A 21,833-nucleotide genomic window follows, 5' to 3' on the forward strand; every position below is an offset into this window, starting at 1 on the left:
GCGGATGCATTGCTCATTGCTCTGCTGCGTTATTTCAGTGATATCTGGCCGGGCAAAGAGTAGTGGGGCTTGTGTGATCATTCTTACGATCTTAGCCGCCTCTTGAGTGCGACAAGTACAGAAAGTCTATTGGTCCATCATACCAGGCCCTGAGAGACTCCTGTCCAGGGGGTGTACTGGTACATCAAGCTGCCTCGCGGCTCCTATGAAGCCTTGGCTCGTGCAAGGCTACTTACTTACTATAGCCACCATGTCTAAGTAAACACACACACACCGAAAACACACTAATCAAAGGGAAGAACAACTGTGTGCCTGCATTGAACCTATGGAACACTGTGCTTTGAATCCATCCATAATGACTATTACAGTTTGAGGGTTTTTCAGGTTTGCTTTTTGTTTGTTTATCTTTTCCCTGCTAATGAAGGAAAGAGCCAGTCAACCAGAGGCCTGGGGTCGTGTTCACTAGGCACCAAACGGAAGCAAGGGGCAGAATCGGACTAACCTGAACTGGTACAATAAGAAAAGCTTGTTTTTGTTTCCTGTGGCAAAGTGTTTTTGCACTGTTGTGCTACGGTGTGCACTAATGAATATGACCCTGTTGGAGTTCAACAGTACACAGTGGGCACCACCAGTGTTATAGTGTACAGGGAAATAGTCTATTAAAGCTAATCACTAAGGCCTTCTCAGAATAGGTTTCCTGTGCTGTTGTTCTCTGTTTGGTGTCTCTGGAGTGTGTGTGTGTTTGTGTGTGAGAGAGACGGAGATAGGGAGGAGAGAGACGGAGATAGGGAGGAGAGAGACAGAGAGAAAGAAACAAACAAATAAAGAGGGAGATAAACGTGTTGCGATTTCAGGAAACTGGAAAAACTGTGATGTCATCGGAGCCAACTGATCATTGTGTTCTCTATGGGGATTTAAAAAGGCATATTCTACATATATGTATTTGTAGACAAAAGTACTTGGCATTAAAATTAACATTTAAGATCATTAATTAAAGAGAAAACCATTTTTGACGTGTCTTCGCTAATTACATTTTTGTTTATATGAAGTAGAACAAATGTTAGGAGGTGAAAAGAGCATTGATTTTAATGAAGTGTAGTTGTCTGTTTGTGGTGGTCCTCAATAGACGGGGTTAGAAACCTCTGGATGGTATGTCAGCAAAACACAACCACCCCCCACACACACACACACACACACACACACGTCCCTAAACCAAAATACACACATGCGCACACACACACACGTCCCTAAACCAAAATACACACATGCGCACACACACACACACACGTCCCTAAACCAAAATACACACATGTACACACACACACACTTGCACGCTAAACCAAAAGACTCTCTCACACACACACACACATCCCTAAACCAAAATACACACACGCACACACTTGCACGCCCTAAACCAAAAGACTCTCTCACACACACACCCTAAACCAAAATGCACACACCCTAAACCAAAACACACCCACACACTGAGCAGTATTTTGGACTCTGATCCCATAATTCCCAGGAGTAGCTATCTGACAGACAGCCCTACAGCCATCCTCCTCCTTCTCCTCCGGTTCTCTCTCTCTCCCCCCTCCTGACAGACAGCCCTACAGCCATCCTCCTCCTTCTCCTCCGGTTCTCTCCCTCTCCCCCCTCCTGACAGACAGCCCTACAGCCATCCTCCTCCTTCTCCTCCTCCGGTTCTCTCACCCCCCTCCTGACAGACAGCCCTACAGCCATCCTCCTCCGGTTCTCTCTCTCTCCCCCCTCCTGACAGACAGCCCTACAGCCATCCTCCTCCTTCTCCTCCGGTTCTCTCACCCCCCTCCTGACAGACAGCCCTACAGCCATCCTCCTCCTTCTCCTCCGGTTCTCTCACCCCCCCTCCTGACAGACAGCCCTACAGCCATCCTCCTCCTTCTCCTCCGGTTCTCTCACCCCCCTCCTGACGGACAGCCCTACACCCCTCCTCCTTCTCTCCCTCCTCCTCCCTGTTCTCTCTCTCCCCCTCCTGTCAACTAAAATAGCTTTAAGGTGTGTTTAGGTTGGACTTTAACCCCCCGCCTGTTCCGTCTCCTTGGCAACCGTTCAGAGTTCCCTTAATTTGTATCATCTGAATCCCAAGTGCTGCCTGCCTGCCTGCCACCATAATCATACAGCTTGTTGCCATGGCGAAATATTTAAATATTGTTTTCTCCGCTTTTCGGCCGTTCGCTATAGACGTCTTTACCTGACGAGTGCAGAAGTGTCAGTTGAAGGAAGAAACACTTTTGTGCGTGTGCATGTCTGTGCGTGTGTGTTGTCTTTTGTTCCCTGACTAAAATAAATTAATCCTTCAACACTAGAATGTGGGGGGGGGGGGGTTTATTCATTTTCTTGGTGGTGATTGTTTTTTCTTCCAGCGGGACAGATTTACTCTTTCAGTCTATTTCACACTTGTGTGTGTTTTAAAGAAAACTCTTTGTTATCTTATCAGCCAAGCTTCACGGCAGGCACGCTCTCTCACACACACACCCGTCACAGACTCCCAAAAGCTTTGAAGCGTGTTAGTGTGGAACTGCAAACCACAGATTGATAGGACCTGCTACTACAGAGACACACAGAGACACACTGTTACTGAGCAGAGAGTGGTACCAATAAACTTGACTATACGAATACAAAATCAGCCTGTGTTGCCTGGTTTAATACATAAAAAAACACTACTTAAAACACTGCTATGATCAATGGCTTTGGGTTCTATAAAGACAATACATTTGGGAGTGATCTGCTTTTCCTGTCTGTTTCTGGTGAATCAGGCCCTAAGCATTTCTAACATGGGGGTGGAGGGCAGCGTATGTAGGCTATGGATGCAGTTCCAAGTTCACACGTGAACGTTTGACGTGTTCAGGGTGTTGAAATAGAAAAGGAGAACAGCCACCTGTTGAGACGCTGCAGGACTTTAACGTTTCCTTTAGGGCTCCCGAGTGGCGCAGCGGTCTAAGGCACCGCATCTCAGTGCTAGAGGCGTCACTACAGACCCTGGTTTGATCCCGAGCTGTATCACAACCGGCCGTGATCGGGAATCACTTAGGGCGGCGCACAATTTGCCCAGCATCGTCCGGGTTAGGGGAGGGTTTTGTCGGGGTAGACAGTCATTGTAAAATAAGAATGTATTCTTAACTGACTTCCCTAGTTAAATAAAGGTTAAATAAAAAAAGTAATTGAAAGGTCTGAATCCCAAATGGCACCCCAATCCCTATATAGTGCACTACTTTTGCATAGGGCTCAGGTCAAAAGTAGTGAACTATGAAGAGAAGAGGGTGCCATTTGGGACACAGTTAATCCCTGAAGGAGCTGAACCTACAGACTACTGTAGGCACATGTAGACTGTAACGTAACAGTAGCCTATGGCTGAATGGGACCCTATTTCCTACATAGTGCACTATTTTGACCAGGGCCCATATGGGAATTGGGTGTAGGGAAAAGAGTGTAGGGAATAGGGTGTCATTTGGGATGTGGAGGCTTCAATTGAAGTTTTAATGTCACGTGCACAAGTACAGTGAAATACCTTTAATGCCCAGCTCTAACCCCAACTATGCAGTAATCAATAACAATGTAATACTGAGAAATACAATGTAGAAGAAAAACACACCAGATATAAAAAGAACTAAGAAGAACACAATCAAGTAAACATACTATATACAGGGTCAGTACCATATTATAATGTAGAGGGATACTGGATCTATAGAGGTAGATATGTATAGGGGTAAACATACTATATACAGGGTCAGTACCATATTATAATGTACAGGGATACTGGATCTATAGAGGTAGATATGTATAGGGGTAAACATACTATATACAGAGTCAGTACCATATTATAATGTAGAGGGATACTGGATCTATAGAGGTAGATATGTATAGGGGTAAACATACTATATACAGGGTCAGTACCAGTACCATATTATAATGTACAGGGATACTGGATCTATAGAGGTAGATATGTATAGGGGTAAACATACTATATACAGGGTCAGTACCAGTACCATATTATAATGTACAGGGATACTGGATCTATAGAGGTAGATATGTATAGGGGTAAACATACTATATACAGGGTCAGTACCAGTACCATATTATAATGTACAGGGATACTGGATCTATAGAGGTAGATATGTATAGGGGTAAACATACTATATACAGGGTCAGTACCATATTATAATGTACAGGGATACTGGATCTATAGAGGTAGATATGTATAGGGGGAAACATACTATATACAGAGTCAGTACCATATTATAATGTACAGGGATACTGGATCTATAGAGGTAGATATGTATAGGGGTAAACATACTATATACAGGGTCAGTACCATATTATACTGTACAGGGATACTGGATCTATAGAGGTAGATATGTATAGGGGTAAACATACTATATACAGGGTCAGTTCCAGTACCATATTATAATGTACAGGGATACTGGATCTATAGAGGTAAACATACTATATACAGGGTCAGTTCCAGTACCATATTATAATGTACAGGGATACTGGATCTATAGAGGTAGATATGTATAGGGTTAAACATACTATATACAGAGTCAGTACCATATTATAATGTACAGGGATACTGGATCTATAGAGGTAGATATGTATAGGGGTAAGGTGACAGGGATACTGGATCTATAGAGGTAGATATGTATAGGGGTAAGGTGACAGGGATACTGGATCTATAGAGGTAGATATGTATAGGGGTAGGGTGACAGGGATACTGGATCTATAGAGGTAGATATGTATAGGGGTAAGGTGACAGGGATACTGGATCTATAGAGGTAGATATGTATAGGGGTAAACATACTATATACAGGGTCAGTACCATATTATAATGTACAGGGATACTGGATCTATAGAGGTAGATATGTATAGGGGTAAACATACTATATACAGGGTCAGTACCATATTATAATGTACAGGGATACTGGATCTATAGAGGTAGATATGTATAGGGGTAAACATACTATATACAGAGTCAGTACCATATTATAATGTAGAGGGATACTGGATCTATAGAGGTAGATATGTATAGGGGTAAACATACTATATACAGGGTCAGTACCAGTACCATATTATAATGTACAGGGATACTGGATCTATAGAGGTAGATATGTATAGGGGTAAACATACTATATACAGGGTCAGTACCAGTACCATATTATAATGTACAGGGATACTGGATCTATAGAGGTAGATATGTATAGGGGTAAACATACTATATACAGGGTCAGTACCAGTACCATATTATAATGTACAGGGATACTGGATCTATAGAGGTAGATATGTATAGGGGTAAACATACTATATACAGGGTCAGTACCATATTATAATGTACAGGGATACTGGATCTATAGAGGTAGATATGTATAGGGGTAAACATACTATATACAGAGTCAGTACCATATTATAATGTACAGGGATACTGGATCTATAGAGGTAGATATGTATAGGGGTAAACATACTATATACAGGGTCAGTACCATATTATACTGTACAGGGATACTGGATCTATAGAGGTAGATATGTATAGGGGTAAACATACTATATACAGGGTCAGTACCAGTACCATATTATAATGTACAGGGATACTGGATCTATAGAGGTAAACATACTATATACAGGGTCAGTTCCAGTACCATATTATAATGTACAGGGATACTGGATCTATAGAGGTAGATATGTATAGGGTTAAACATACTATATACAGAGTCAGTACCATATTATAATGTACAGGGATACTGGATCTATAGAGGTAGATATGTATAGGGGTAAGGTGACAGGGATACTGGATCTATAGAGGTAGATATGTATAGGGGTAAGGTGACAGGGATACTGGATCTATAGAGGTAGATATGTATAGGGGTAGGGTGACAGGGATACTGGATCTATAGAGGTAGATATGTATAGGGGTAAGGTGACAGGGATACTGGATCTATAGAGGTAGATATGTATAGGGGTAAGGTGACAGGGATACTGGATCTATAGAGGTAGATATGTATAGGGGTAAGGTGACAGGGATACTGGATCTATAGAGGTAGATATGTATAGGGGTAAGGTGACAGGGATACTGGATCTATAGAGGTAGATATGTATAGGGGTAAGGTGACAGGGATACTGGATCTATAGAGGTAGATATGTATAGGGGTAGGGTGACAGGGATACTGGATCTATAGAGGTAGATATGTATAGGGGTAAGGTGACAGGGATACTGGATCTATAGAGGTAGATATGTATAGGGGTAAGGTGACTAGGCATCAGGATATATGGTAAACAGTGTAGCAGCAGCTTATATGGGAGTGGGTGTGTGTTTGTAGAGTCAGTGTAAATGTATGTGCATATTATGTGTGTGTGAGCAAATTATGAAGTGTGTGTGTCTGTGTAGGGCTCTGTGTGTGTGTGTGTGTGTGTGTGTAGGGCTCTGTGAGTGTGCATAGAGACAGTACAACAATACAAAAAATACAAAATACATCAACTCAGATAGTCTGTGCAGCCATTTTGTTTGCTCTGCTGTGGTGTAGTCTGTGTTAGTAGACAAGTGTCCAGCCCTCCTCTCCTCCAGGGTCAAACCCTCCATGTTTCACTAGACGGCTGATGTTAATGCCACGTCTACCAGGGTCAAACCCTCCATGTTTCACTAGACGGCTGATGTTAATGCCACGTCTACCAGGGTCAAACCCTCCATGTTTAAGTAGACGGCTGATGTTAATGCTACAGTCTACCAGGGTCAAACCCTCCATGTTTCACTAGACGGCTGATGTTAATGCCACGTCTACCAGGGTCAAACCCTCCATGTTTAAGTAGACGGCTGATGTTAATGCCACGTCTACCAGGGTCAAACCCTCCATGTTTAAGTAGACGGCTGATGTTAATGCCACGTCTACCAGGGTCAAACCCTCCATGTTTAAGTAGACGGCTGATGTTAATGCCACGTCTACCAGGGTCAAACCCTCCATGTTTCACTAGACGGCTGATGTTAATGCCACGTCTACCAGGGTCAAACCCTCCATGTTTAAGTAGACGGCTGATGTTAATGCCAGTCTACCAGGGTCAAACCCTCCATGTTTAAGTAGACGGCTTATGTTAATGCCACAGTCTACCAGGGTCAAACCCTCCATGTTTAAGTAGACGGCTGATGTTAATGCCAGTCTACCAGGGTCAAACCCTCCATGTTTAAGTAGACGGCTGATGTTAATGCCACGTCTACCAGGGTCAAATCCTCCATGTTTCACTAGACGGCTGATGTTAATGCCACGTCTACCAGGGTCAAACCCTCCATGTTTAAGTAGACGGCTGATGTTAATGCCACGTCTACCAGGGTCAAACCCTCCATGTTTCACTAGACGGCTGATGTTAATGCCACGTCTACCAGGGTCAAACCCTCCATGTTTAAGTAGACGGCTGATGTTAATGCTACAGTCTACCAGGGTCAAACCCTCCATGTTTCACTAGACGGCTGATGTTAATGCCACGTCTACCAGGGTCAAACCCTCCATGTTTAAGTAGACGGCTGATGTTAATGCCACGTCTACCAGGGTCAAACCCTCCATGTTTAAGTAGACGGCTGATGTTAATGCCACGTCTACCAGGGTCAAACCCTCCATGTTTAAGTAGACGGCTGATGTTAATGCCACGTCTACCAGGGTCAAACCCTCCATGTTTAAGTAGACGGCTGATGTTAATGCCACGTCTACCAGGGTCAAACCCTCCATGTTTAAGTAGACGGCTGATGTTAATGCCAGTCTACCAGGGTCAAACCCTCCATGTTTAAGTAGACGGCTTATGTTAATGCCACAGTCTACCAGGGTCAAACCCTCCATGTTTAAGTAGACGGCTGATGTTAATGCCAGTCTACCAGGGTCAAACCCTCCATGTTTAAGTAGACGGCTGATGTTAATGCCACGTCTACCAGGGTCAAATCCTCCATGTTTCACTAGACGGCTGATGTTAATGCCACGTCTACCAGGGTCAAACCCTCCATGTTTAAGTAGACGGCTGATGTTAATGCCACGTCTACCAGGGTCAAACCCTCCATGTTTCACTAGACGGCTGATGTTAATGCCACGTCTACCAGGGTCAAACCCTCCATGTTTCACTAGACGGCTGATGTTAATGCCACGTCTACCAGGGTAAAACCCTCCATGTTTAAGTAGATGGCTGTTGTTAATGCCACAGTCTACCAGGGTCAAACCCTCCATGTTTCACTAGACGGCTGATGTTAATGCCACAGTCTACCAGGGTCAAATCCTCCATGTTTAAGTAGACGGCTGATGTTAATGCCACGTCTACCAGGGTCAAATCCTCCATGTTTCACTAGACGGCTGATGTTAATGCCACGTCTACCAGGGTCAAACCCTCCATGTTTAAGTAGACGGCTGATGTTAATGCCACGTCTACCAGGGTCAAACCCTCCATGTTTAAGTAGACGGCTGATGTTAATGCCACAGTCTACCAGGGTCAAACCCTCCATGTTTAAGTAGATGGCTGATGTTAATGCCACGTCTACCAGGGTCAAATCCTCCATGTTTCACTAGACGGCTGATGTTAATGCCACGTCTACCAGGGTCAAACCCTCCATGTTTCACTAGACGGCTGATGTTAATGCCACGTCTACCAGGGTCAAACCCTCCATGTTTCACTAGACGGCTGATGTTAATGCCACGTCTACCAGGGTCAAACCCTCCATGTTTCACTAGACGGCTGATGTTAATGCCACGTCTACCAGGGTCAAACCCTCCATGTTTCACTAGACGGCTGATGTTAATGCCACGTCTACCAGGGTCAAATCCTCCATGTTTCACTAGACGGCTGATGTTAATGCCACGTCTACCAGGGTCAAACCCTCCATGTTTCACTAGACGGCTGATGTTAATGCCACGTCTACCAGGGTCAAACCCTCCATGTTTCACTAGACGGCTGATGTTAATGCCACGTCTACCAGGGTCAAACCCTCCATGTTTAAGTAGACGGCTGATGTTAATGCCACGTCTACCAGGGTCAAACCCTCCATGTTTAAGTAGACGGCTGATGTTAATGCCAGTCTACCAGGGTCAAACCCTCCATGTTTAAGTAGACGGCTTATGTTAATGCCACAGTCTACCAGGGTCAAACCCTCCATGTTTAAGTAGACGGCTGATGTTAATGCCAGTCTACCAGGGTCAAACCCTCCATGTTTAAGTAGACGGCTGATGTTAATGCCACGTCTACCAGGGTCAAATCCTCCATGTTTCACTAGACGGCTGATGTTAATGCCACGTCTACCAGGGTCAAACCCTCCATGTTTAAGTAGACGGCTGATGTTAATGCCACGTCTACCAGGGTCAAACCCTCCATGTTTCACTAGACGGCTGATGTTAATGCCACGTCTACCAGGGTCAAACCCTCCATGTTTAAGTAGACGGCTGATGTTAATGCTACAGTCTACCAGGGTCAAACCCTCCATGTTTCACTAGACGGCTGATGTTAATGCCACGTCTACCAGGGTCAAACCCTCCATGTTTAAGTAGACGGCTGATGTTAATGCCACGTCTACCAGGGTCAAACCCTCCATGTTTAAGTAGACGGCTGATGTTAATGCCACGTCTACCAGGGTCAAACCCTCCATGTTTAAGTAGACGGCTGATGTTAATGCCACGTCTACCAGGGTCAAACCCTCCATGTTTCACTAGACGGCTGATGTTAATGCCACGTCTACCAGGGTCAAACCCTCCATGTTTAAGTAGACGGCTGATGTTAATGCCACGTCTACCAGGGTCAAACCCTCCATGTTTAAGTAGACGGCTGATGTTAATGCCAGTCTACCAGGGTCAAACCCTCCATGTTTAAGTAGACGGCTTATGTTAATGCCACAGTCTACCAGGGTCAAACCCTCCATGTTTAAGTAGACGGCTGATGTTAATGCCAGTCTACCAGGGTCAAACCCTCCATGTTTAAGTAGACGGCTGATGTTAATGCCACGTCTACCAGGGTCAAATCCTCCATGTTTCACTAGACGGCTGATGTTAATGCCACGTCTACCAGGGTCAAACCCTCCATGTTTAAGTAGACGGCTGATGTTAATGCCACGTCTACCAGGGTAAAACCCTCCATGTTTCACTAGACGGCTGATGTTAATGCCACGTCTACCAGGGTCAAACCCTCCATGTTTCACTAGACGGCTGATGTTAATGCCACGTCTACCAGGGTAAAACCCTCCATGTTTAAGTAGATGGCTGTTGTTAATGCCACAGTCTACCAGGGTCAAACCCTCCATGTTTAAGTAGACGGCTGATGTTAATGCCACAGTCTACCAGGGTAAAACCCTCCATGTTTCACTAGACGGCTGATGTTAATGCCACAGTCTACCAGGGTCAAATCCTCCATGTTTAAGTAGACGGCTGATGTTAATGCCACGTCTACCAGGGTCAAATCCTCCATGTTTCACTAGACGGCTGATGTTAATGCCACGTCTACCAGGGTCAAACCCTCCATGTTTAAGTAGACGGCTGATGTTAATGCCACGTCTACCAGGGTCAAACCCTCCATGTTTAAGTAGACGGCTGATGTTAATGCCACAGTCTACCAGGGTCAAACCCTCCATGTTTAAGTAGATGGCTGATGTTAATGCCACGTCTACCAGGGTCAAATCCTCCATGTTTCACTAGACGGCTGATGTTAATGCCACGTCTACCAGGGTCAAACCCTCCATGTTTCACTAGACGGCTGATGTTAATGCCACGTCTACCAGGGTCAAACCCTCCATGTTTCACTAGACGGCTGATGTTAATGCCACGTCTACCAGGGTCAAACCCTCCATGTTTCACTAGACGGCTGATGTTAATGCCACGTCTACCAGGGTCAAATCCTCCATGTTTCACTAGACGGCTGATGTTAATGCCACGTCTACCAGGGTCAAACCCTCCATGTTTCACTAGACGGCTGATGTTAATGCCACGTCTACCAGGGTCAAACCCTCCATGTTTAAGTAGACGGCTGATGTTAATGCCACGTCTACCAGTGTCAAACCCTCCATGTTTCACTAGACGGCTGATGTTAATGCCACGTCTACCAGGGTCAAACCCTCCATGTTTCACTAGACGGCTGATGTTAATGCCACAGTCTACCAGGGTCAAACCCTCCATGTTTAAGTAGACGGCTGATGTTAATGCCACGTCTACCAGGGTCAAACCCTCCATGTTTAAGTAGACGGCTGATGTTAATGCCACGTCTACCAGGGTCAAACCCTCCATGTTTAAGTAGACGGCTGATGTTAATGCCACGTCTACCAGGGTCAAACCCTCCATGTTTAAGTAGACGGCTGATGTTAATGCCACGTCTACCAGGGTCAAACCCTCCATGTTTCACTAGACGGCTGATGTTAATGCCACGTCTACCAGGGTCAAACCCTCCATGTTTCACTAGACGGCTGATGTTAATGCCACAGTCTACCAGGGTCAAACCCTCCATGTTTAAGTAGATGGCTGATGTTAATGCCACGTCTACCATGTTCAAATCCTCCATGTTTCACTAGACGGCTGATGTTAATGCTACAGTCTACCAGGGTAAAACCCTCCATGTTTAAGTAGATGGCTGATGTTAATGCCACGTCTACCAGGGTCAAATCCTCCATGTTTAAGTAGACGGCTGATGTTAATGCCACAGTCTACCAGGGTCAAACCCTCCATGTTTAAGTAGACGGCTGATGTTAATGCCACGTCTACCAGGGTCAAACCCTCCATGTTTAAGTAGACGGCTGATGTTAATGCCACGTCTACCAGGGTCAAAACCTCCATGTTTAAGTAGACGGCTGATGTTAATGCCACAGTCTACCAGGGTCAAACCCTCCATGTTTAAGTAGACGGCTGATGTTAATGCCACAGTCTACCAGGGTCAAACCCTCCATGTTTAAGTAGACGGCTGATGTTAATGCCACGTCTACCAGGGTCAAACCGTCCATGTTTAAGTAGATGGCTGATGTTAATGCCACGTCTACCAGGGTAAAACCCTCCATGTTTCACTAGACGGCTGATGTTAATGCCACAGTCTATTAGGTTTATTGGTTGTATTATGACAGGCTAAGATTTACCACCGAAACACTCTTTTGGCTTGAGAGAGAGAGAGAGAGAGACAGAGAGAGAGAGAGAGAAAGATAGAAAGAAATGGAGTGAAGGAATGAGAGAAGGAGTGAATAAAGGAGTAGAAAGAGAGGAATGTAGCTGACTGCGGTATGAGCGAGGGACATTTTAGCTCAACTGGAAGAAAAGAAAGAAAGAGGGAGGGAGGGTAGGAGGGATGGGAGACTGACTGAGAGGAGTACCAAGGGATACAAAGACATGATCAAAATATGCAAGGTTGTTCAGAGCTCTGTGTTTGAGTGTGTTTGACCCTTATTCTGTAAAATCTGTCTCTGTGAGCAAGGAAAATATCCTTCAGGGGGTTGAGTATATTCATATACAATCTGTATGGATACAGTGTACAGGGTCTGGGTGGGCTGGAGCCCCCATAGGGCTCTGGTCTAAAGTAGTGCCCTATATCGAGAATAGGGTGCCATTTGGGATGCAGCCTAAGAGTGAGGGAAAACAGCTCTGCTCTGCACCCACTGAGAACTGAACAGTCAGTCAGGCATCTCAAAATAGTAGGGGGATGGAGGAAGACAGGGAAAGAGGGATAGGGGAGGGATAGAGAGAGAGGTATCTGGAAGTATTTTGAGCATGCTCTTAATCTAGAGTGGGAGAGAGAGAGAGAAAGAGTGAGAGAGAAAGAGCGAGAGCGAGAGACAGACACAGACAGAGAGAGAGAGAGAAACACAGAGAGAGAGAAAGTAAAACAGAGAGGAGGAGTGGAATGAGAAATGGTTGAAAGGGGAAATTGAGAAATTGAGGGAGAGAAAGAGAGATGGGGGAGGGAGGTAGAGACATTTCTCCATGTGTCATCATTGTCCCCTGACAAGTGCTGAGCAGTAGGAGGGAGGGGAGGGAGAGGGCAGGTGAAGCAGGTTTGCTGACTGGCCATTGCTTTGCGCTGACTAGAGGAGTGGATTTCTCCCCCCTCACCCTACCTCCTTCATCCCCCATTGACCCCATGCTCGTGTCGGGGGCAGCGAGTCACATGCCAAGGGTTTACATCCTTAATGGAGATTAGACGGATGCCCTTGATGCTGAACCATCCCAGCGTCGCCTCGCTGCTTACAGTGGGCCACAGCACCCTCGAGTGGCCAACAATGGGTAGTGAAGTTTCCCCCTGGGTACAGATCTAGGATCAGCTTCACCTCCCCCAATCCTAACCTTAACCATTACACCTGGCTCTGTGGAATGTTACCTATAGATCTAGGTTAGTGCAGGACAGTGGCATTACACCTGGCTCTGTGGAATGTTACCTATATATCTAGGTTAGTGCAGGACAGTGGCATTACACCTGGCTCTGTGGAATGTTACCTATAGATCTAGGTTAGTGCAGGACAGTGGCATTACACCTGGCTCTGTGGAATGTTACCTATAGATCTAGGTTAGTGCAGGACAGTGGCATTACACCTGGCTCTGTGGAATGTTACCTATAGATCTAGGTTAGTGCAGGACAGTGGCATTACACCTGGCTCTGTGGAATGTTACCTATAGATCTAGGTTAGTGCAGGACAGTGGCATTACACCTGGCTCTGTGGAATGTTACCTACAGATCTAGGTTAGTGCAGGACAGTGGCATTACACCTGGCTCTGTGGAATGTTACCTATAGATCTAGGTTAGTGCAGGACAGTGGCATTACACCTGGCTCTGTGGAATGTTACCTATAGATCTAGGTTAGTGCAGGACAGTGGCATTACACCTGGCTCTGTGGAATGTTACCTATAGATCTAGGTTAGTGCAGGACAGTGGCATTACACCTGGCTCTGTGGAATGTTACCTATAGATCTAGGTTAGTGCAGGACAGTGGCATTACACCTGGCTCTGTGGAATGTTACCTACAGATCTAGGTTAGTGCAGGACAGTGGCATTACACCTGGCTCTGTGGAATGTTACCTATAGATCTAGGTTAGTGCAGGACAGTGGCATTACACCTGGCTCTGTGGAATGTTACCTACAGATCTAGGTTAGTGCAGGACAATGGCATTACACCTGGCTCTGTGGAATGTTACCTATAGATCTAGGTTAGTGCAGGACAGTGGCATTACACCTGGCTCTGTGGAATGTTACCTATAGATCTAGGTTAGTGCAGGACAGTGGCATTACACCTGGCTCTGTGGAATGTTACCTATAGATCTAGGTTACCTATAGAATGGAAGGAGCTCATCTTGTTTCAACAGAAATAGCAGGACAGAGGTTAGTGACGGTTGCTGGGTAGGTTGTCTTTCTATCTGGAAGAAACAGATTGAAAAACATCCTTAGAGCAAATAAACAAACTCTTATTCCTCACATTTCTTTTTACTTCCTGCTGCATTTCATTCATGTCAAAGGGTGCGTCCCAAAATGGCAACCCATTCCCTATACAGTGCACTACTTTTAACCAGGACCCATATGGCTCTGGTCAACAGCAGTGCACTATGTAGTGAATAGGGTGTGATGTGGGACACAATCAAAACCCCTATGGCCATTACAGGTGGGAGGCCTTGGGGTAGTCCTACAGTGTTGACATGTCTCTAACACACAACACCCTCACAAAGGCCTCCTCACATAGATAGAACCTTGGACACGTTAGATTAACAGGAACAGAGAAAGTCTCATCACATGGAGCCACAGTATTTTCCTTTCTTTACAACAATCTGTTTATTTTCATTTGTCTGTTTATTTCTGTATTTTATTTGTACAGGTGATCCCATGGAGATGAAAGGTTTGTAGAGGAGAGGTCTGTCCCAAGAATATAGCAAGGCAGCATGACCACTGATAGGTGAAAGGACTGGATTGCTTATTGCTTTCAACTATCAAGTCCTCTACGCATTCTATGATGCCAACTTCAACCTGGAGCAGAGGCCCAGTCCCCTGTCTTCTACTCAGTCCTGCCCCCTGTCCCCTTCAGAGCCAGCCGTTGGTGGAGAAGTCCAGTCTGAGCTGCTGTGATTCGGCCTCTGAGAGCGGTTGAAGAGGAGAGCGACAGGTGCCGCCGTGGTAACCAAACCACTCCATCGCCTGCTTGAGAGCGGGAATGCCAAACTTCCTGGTCACCTAGCAACAACAAAGAGAGGAGTGGATGGGGGGTGTTATTTAGAGCTATGTAGGTTCACTCAAAGCTGTGCTGGACTCTATGTCAACTCTTATGTAGGGTTACATAGGGTTTATGTAGCTTGACTTACAGCAGTGTTGGGCTCTATGAGGCGTCGCTGCAGAGCACTGGCTTCTTCCCACCGTCCCGACATACACAGCTGCTCCAGCTCACACACCTCACGACCCAGCACGTTGGCAAGCGCACACACACCGCCCACACAACCTGCAACACACACACACACGCAGCATTAGCTGGGTCCTTTTAAAAGGACTACTTGTCAGTATTATTGATCTGAAACACAGCTTTAACACTCACACGTGACCTGCTCCTTCATATTCCTACAATTTGATTGACAGCTTATGGAATCATATCTAACTGTAATGATTGGCAGTTGGGCCCTGGACCCTTGCGCGTGTGTGTGTGTGTGTGTGTGTGTGTGTGTGTGTGTGTGTGTGACTGACATCCGTTATGATTTCCTCAAATATGCATTTTGATTGACAGCCATATGACACACCCCTTCGTTCAGCATCCTGAGGTAGATGAAGGATCTCTGGATCTCAACAACGCAGACACACACACACACACACCAGATAACACATACACGCATGCACAATACGTACTGTACACACACACAGTACAGACACACCCACACAGTACAGACACACCCACACAGTACAGACACACCCACACAGTACAGACACACCCACACAGTACAGACACACCCACACAGTACAGACACACCCACACAGTACAGACACACCCACACAGTACAGACACACCCACCAGATCCCAGTCACATGATATTAGTCATCCTGTACTTGAGCTCCTCCTCTCTGCAGATCATCTATATTACTGCTCCTTAAAGGCCACATCACTGCACTCTGTACTATATTACTGCTCCTTATAGGACACGTCACTACACTCTGTACTATATCACTGCTCCTTATAGGACACATCACTACACTCTGTACTATATCACTGCTCCTTATAGGACACATCACTACACTCTGTACTATATTACTGCTCCTTATAGGACACATCACTACACTCTGTACTATATTACTGCTCCTTATAGGACACATCACTACACTCTGTACTATATTACTGCTCCTTATAGGACACATCACTACACTCTGTACTATATTACTGCTCCTTATAGGACACATCACTACACTCTGTACTATATTACTGCTCCTTATAGGACACATCACTACACTCTGTACTATATTACTGCTCCTTATAGGACACATCACTACACTCTGTACTATATTACTGCTCCTTATAGGACACATAACTACACTAACTAACTTGCCTAGTTAAATAAAGGTTCAATAAATACATCTGTATTACTGCAGCAGACACCCCATCAGACTATTATGATCATCTTTACCCTGTGTAAATGTGAGCCGAGAGAGAGAGAGAGAGACAGCTCTGTAGGACAGATACTGTATAATACAGAGACGGTATAATCTGACAGAGAGAACGACTCACTAGTCGGAGGTTCATACTCTATATATCTCTATTATCTCTATCCCCGAAGGTTGTCACATATTCATCTGCAGTACAAAGTGGGTTGGTTCTAGCTAGCATAGGAGACAAGTGATGTTCTTGTACCCTACACTCTGTGATATAACGCTAAGTGATTACCAGAGAGGGAATTGAGATGTCAATGTCAGTTCCAAGTTCTACGTTCTACGTTTGTGGTTCTTAAATTCTACATTCTATGTTGTAGGTTCTAGATTCTAAGCTATAGGGTCTGTGTGCTAGGTTCTAAGTTCTTACCCACGGAATACGCCGCCATAAGGAACCCAGCGGAACCCGCCAGAACCTGAAAATCCTGCGGCTTCGTTTTGTGAACGATCAGAGCGATCCTGGTGATCTGAGGGACGACAGGAGAAAAACCCAGGGATGTAAAAGGAGAGAAACACAGTGGTATGCGTCCCTATAGGCCCTGGTCAACTGTAGTGCACTATATAGGGAATAGGGTGGCATTTGGGATGCCGACAGCATGTTCTCCCCATCACTCCTCCCTGCTGTCAGGATGAGGACTGTTGTCATGGTGAGCAGTAGGCCAGTAGTACCAAACAACTCTTCACTAACTAACTACTGGAAAATAAACAGAGAGCGAGAGAATGGAACGTTTTGACAGGTGAGAAGAGATACTTCAAAAGAGGAGATGAAGGGAGTTTTTCATGCAATATTCATCCCTCTCGATTCTTGTTTTATTCTCTTGTCAGTCAAGACATGAACCACCGTTTCCAAATGAACTTGAAATGCTGCGATGTTCAAAGGATACATAAAACACACACACACAGTGGAAAACCCACAGGGAAAACCCACAGGTCGGTAACTGATCCATCAATCAATCAAATAAATAAATAGATAGTGTGTGTGTGTGTGTGTGTGTGTGTACTCACGTCTCCTCCGCTGTCCTTGAGTCCCAGTATGTTAGGGTGTTGGGCCAGTCTCACCACAGCATCAACAGGAAGGTCAAGACCTGTGTTAGCCGGGACACTGTACAGAACTACTGGTACTGGACTACTGTCAGCCACCTGCAGGGGGAGACAGAGAGACAACACCGGGACCAAACACAACCCCCGGTCCAGGCCATAGAATCAGAATAATTATGTTTCTATTGCATTCTATTTCTATGGTCCAGAATGCATGGGTTCAGAACAGAACTATGACATACATATTACGACATGTGATTTATATTACGACATGTGGTTTATATTACGACATGTGGTTTATATTACGACATGTGGTATATATTAAGACATGTGGTATACACTACCGTTCAAAAGTTTGGGGTCACTTAGAAATGTCCTTGTTTTTGAAAGAAAAGCTCATTTTTTGTCCTTTAAAATAACATCAAATTGATCAGAAATACAGTGTAGACATTGTTAATGTTGTAAATGACTATTGTGGCTGGAAACGGCTGAGCACGTTGTGTTAGCTAATCCAAGTTTATCATTTTAAAAGGCTAAATGATCATAAGAAAACCCTTTTGCAATTATATTAGCACAGCTGAAAACTGTTGTTCTGATTAAAGAAGCAATAAAACTGGCCTTCTTTAGACTAGTTGAGTATCTCGGAGCATCAGCATTTGTAGCTCAAATGGCCAGAAACAAAGAACTTTCTTCTGAAACTCGTCAGTCAACGCTGTGTACTACTCCCTTCACAGAACAGAGCAAACTGGCTCTAACCAGAATAGAAAGAGGAGTGGGAGGCCCCGGTGCACAACTGAGGAAGAGGACAAGTACATTAGTGTGTCTAGTTTGAGAAACAGACGCCTCACAAGTCCTCAACTGGCAGCTTCATTAAATAGTACCCGCAAAACACCAGTCTCAACATCAACAGTGAAGAGGCGACTCCGGGATGCTGGCCTTCTAGGCAGAGTTCCTCTGTCCAGTGTCTGTGTTCTTTTGCCCATCTTAATCTTTTCTTTTTATTGGTCAGTCTGAGATATGGCTTTTTCTTTGCAACTCTGCCTAGAAGGCCAGCATCCTGGAGTCACGTCTTCACTGTTGATGTTGAGACTGGTGTTTTGCGGGTATTATTTAATGAAGCTGCCAGGTGAGGTTGAGTAGTAGTAGAAGTAGTAGAAGAAGATCAGCTGACCTGTGTGAAGTGGTGAACCAGCGCCCTGCTGTCCATCTTGCCCTTGTAGAAGCATGGCGTTACCACAAGAACCAGGTCTGCCCCCGCCCCCGCCATCCTCTCGGTCATCACTACCGTACCTTTGGTGGCTGAGGGGGAGGGGAGACAGGGGAGAGAGAGGGGGAGAAAGCGAGAGAGGGAGCGAAAGATCGGGGTGAGGGAAAGGTTAGAGAGGAGATATAATGGGGGAGAGACAGACAGGGAGGGAGGGAGAAAAAGAAGAGGAGAGAGAAAGAGATTTATTCAGATCCATGTTTACAACACTATTCAATTCCATTAAAGGGCTTTATTGGAGTGGGAAACATAATTACATTGCCAAAGCAAGTGAGGTAGATAATAAACAAAAGGGAAATAAACGAGGAAAACATTACGCTCACAAAAGTTTTGAACGAATATAGACATTTCAAATGTTATATTACTGGCTATGTACTGTGTGGTAACATCTCTAGGTAGGCTAAGTGCACCATGTTAATGTCATGTTGTAACCTACACAATATAGGAAAGTGGGCATCCTTTTCCGTCGTTAACACTGGGGCATTACAGGGGCATGATGTGGTAGCAATGACTATACAGCCCAATAAAAGACTGGGTTCATTGGACACCCATTATCAGCCAATAAAACCACATGATATTAAAACTATAGCTGGACTGAGAGGTAAAGTGTCTCCTGAAATAGTCTAAATCACACTATTCACACATCGCACATGAACACATTTTTGCTATAAAATTCGGTAGCCATTTTTCATATGGTTCCTATATGTGGTCATCGGTCAGTTACATTAATGAGAGTCACATGGTCTCCTTCTCTGTCACACAGACTCACACAGGGCCTTACATTCACATCCGGATCCTGCCATGACCAGTTTGTCTGTGGGCAGCGCCAGTCTGACCCTCCTCACCACCTCTACCCTCTCCTCATCCGTCAGGTACGGGTACTCTCCATTAGAGCCCTGCACCACCAGACCTGGAACACAGAACATCTTCATCATCATCATGTTTGCACCAACCAAGTCCTGAAACAGCGCCTAGCCCTGAAACGTCAGTATACAGGAAAACGCGACTGACCGTGGGAACCGGCCAGAGGGCACCAAACACCCTCCACTGGGGACTATATCAATCTATTGCACCTTGCCTGCAAACGTGCACCTCTGCGCCTGAGTCGGACCTTGTCCCTGGGCCTGAGTCGCACCTTGCCCCTGCGCCTGAGTCGCACCTTGCCCCTGGGCCTGGCCCCTAACCAAATGAACTGGCTGACAGTCATAACACGAGGCCACCGACACTACCACGGTACTACCTCCTCAAAGCAATATAAAGGTTTCATTGTCACAATTAGGCTATAGGATACGGTTAGGACACTTTCATCGGGAAACGCGAGATCTTTAGACTACATGGACTAATATGCATACAAAATTATTAGATGTATGATCTTCTGATCATGTTGTCTTCATTTTCATAATTCATTTCCATTTGCAAAGAAGACAGTACAAAAACTTGATCCCAGATAAACCAGTCAGTCATTGCAGAAAATACTTTGTAATTACCTTTGAAAGGAATCTTTGCATACTTCTGCAGGTTTTCATCCAGTTTGTGATAGTCCACGTCCTCTTTCTGAGTGAACGGAGTGGCTATGGGCGGGTAGATCCCCCCGATGTCCACTCTCTGTCCCGCCGCCGCGCTTTGGGGTCGGCTCTGGGTCTTAGTTGGCTTCCACAGCACAGAGGCACCACGTCTACACACTGCTGGACCGACAGTTCGGAGAGTTTTCACACCGAACATTGTGTCAACTGGAACGGCTGTATTTTGGCTGAAGAAGAGGGTGGGTTGACAAAGTACGGTGGTCAAATGGTAGGTTAGCCGACACCAACAGATGTTGCACTGACTATGCCAGCCCAGTTAATATGCAACGACGCTCTCTAAATATTGACAAAAAGTTAAGGGGGTTTGACATTTTCCCAGCTTTGGAAATCAGGTGTCCTTCCTCAGCGAGTCTAGTAATACAATACAGTTACCCATGTTTATGCTATGCGCTACAGATTGAGTTGTCCCAAGAATATAGGCCTAAACTCTCCAAAGTTGCCGATCTCTATACACGTTCAGTTCAATGTCACTATTCGGACATTCTCATTTGCACATTGAATTAAGACATACCGGTGAATAAAATATTTGCATTTCAGTGGGGTGTAGGACCTAGGCAACTTTCAAGCTGGTTAGGCAGCAGCGCAGGCTTGCTTCAGTTTTGGCAGAGAGGAAGAGGTAAAGAGAGGCCCAACTCGGCGGAAAATCGGTCTCCCTCCAGCAGGTGACGTTTTTTCGCACACCAAGCAAAGGAGTTTTTGTTTCGCGGTCAATGAGTGTCGAATTTGGTCAACAACAAACAATGAATGGCTTATTAACCTCACGTGTGCTACGTGAGGTTTATTTGATTGAATAGACATTTTGGAACGCTTAGGTTGTTAGAGTGTGCTGATATAAGTAGCACACGTGACATCACCGCAATTTAGAAAACAACACTTTATATCGCTGTTGTCTCGAGATGGCTATGCATATTCATGTTATGAGGCAAGTGGCATAGAGTCTCTCCATTGAGCACAGCGGTTGACGTCAACAACCCTCATCGAATATTCAAAAGAGTATTAAAATAATGAGATGTATCCAACCACTAATCTAAAGAAAGGCGGGAGATAGACAGCCCGCTGAGGCGCTTTGTGGACAACGACTAACATTGTCAGGGCGGAGAGACAAGTATCTTGTCAGTATATCCATAAGCTTTCATTTTGGTGAAGATCCGCCCACGTCATGCAGGGGCCACCAAGAAAGAGCAAGACAGTTATAAAATATAGTTACTATTTTTGATGTTTAGAAAAACAAACCTCAGAAAGTAGGCTACTTACCGGTATTAGAACATGAGTGATAATGTTTTTGTTAAATGACCAAATCTCGCATACTATATCCATATGCAAATCATAACGTT

General features: G+C 45.1%; 2 protein-coding genes across 4 annotated transcripts in view; one reads left to right on the forward strand and one right to left on the reverse strand.

The window, feature by feature from the left end:
* The window catches only part of LOC120032827 (mitoferrin-2-like), a 251,179-nt gene that overhangs the window by 25,730 nt on the left and 203,616 nt on the right, over positions 1–21,833 (forward strand). The window lies entirely within an intron of this gene.
* On the reverse strand, positions 14,742–21,135 carry hoga1 (4-hydroxy-2-oxoglutarate aldolase 1). Of its 3 annotated transcripts, XM_038979025.1 has the most exons (8): positions 21,011–21,135; positions 20,404–20,666; positions 19,698–19,826; positions 18,824–18,951; positions 17,620–17,754; positions 16,985–17,081; positions 15,291–15,424; positions 14,742–15,162 (listed from the first exon to the last, which is right to left on the reverse strand). In XM_038979025.1, exons 2-8 carry the CDS (start codon positions 20,636–20,638, stop codon positions 15,013–15,015), a joined length of 1,008 nt encoding a protein of 335 aa, XP_038834953.1. In that variant the 5' UTR covers positions 20,639–20,666; positions 21,011–21,135; the 3' UTR covers positions 14,742–15,012. The 3 variants fall into 3 exon arrangements, with proteins under 3 accessions (XP_038834953.1, XP_038834952.1, XP_038834954.1); XM_038979024.1 differs by lacking the exon at positions 21,011–21,135 and having other exon boundaries at positions 20,404–20,759; XM_038979026.1 differs by lacking the exons at positions 19,698–19,826; positions 21,011–21,135 and having other exon boundaries at positions 20,404–20,759.

This window comes from Salvelinus namaycush, chromosome 39 (genome assembly GCF_016432855.1).
Source record: "Salvelinus namaycush isolate Seneca chromosome 39, SaNama_1.0, whole genome shotgun sequence".
NCBI lineage: Eukaryota > Metazoa > Chordata > Actinopteri > Salmoniformes > Salmonidae > Salvelinus > Salvelinus namaycush.

What these genes read in the sequence shown, in the direction of transcription:
- hoga1 (XM_038979025.1), bottom strand. Translation starts at nt 20,638, where the DNA reads ATGTTCGGTGTGAAAACTCTCCGAACTGTCGGTCCAGCAGTGTGTAGA. An exon ending in GGCAGGATCCGGATGTGAAT is followed by an intron (nt 18,952 to 19,697) that starts GTAAGGCCCTGT and finishes CCTCCCCCTCAG; the next exon opens with CCACCAAAGGTACGGTAGTG. An exon ending in TATGGCGGCGTATTCCGTGG is followed by an intron (nt 15,425 to 16,984) that starts GTAAGAACTTAG and finishes TGTGTGTTGCAG; the next exon opens with GTTGTGTGGGCGGTGTGTGT.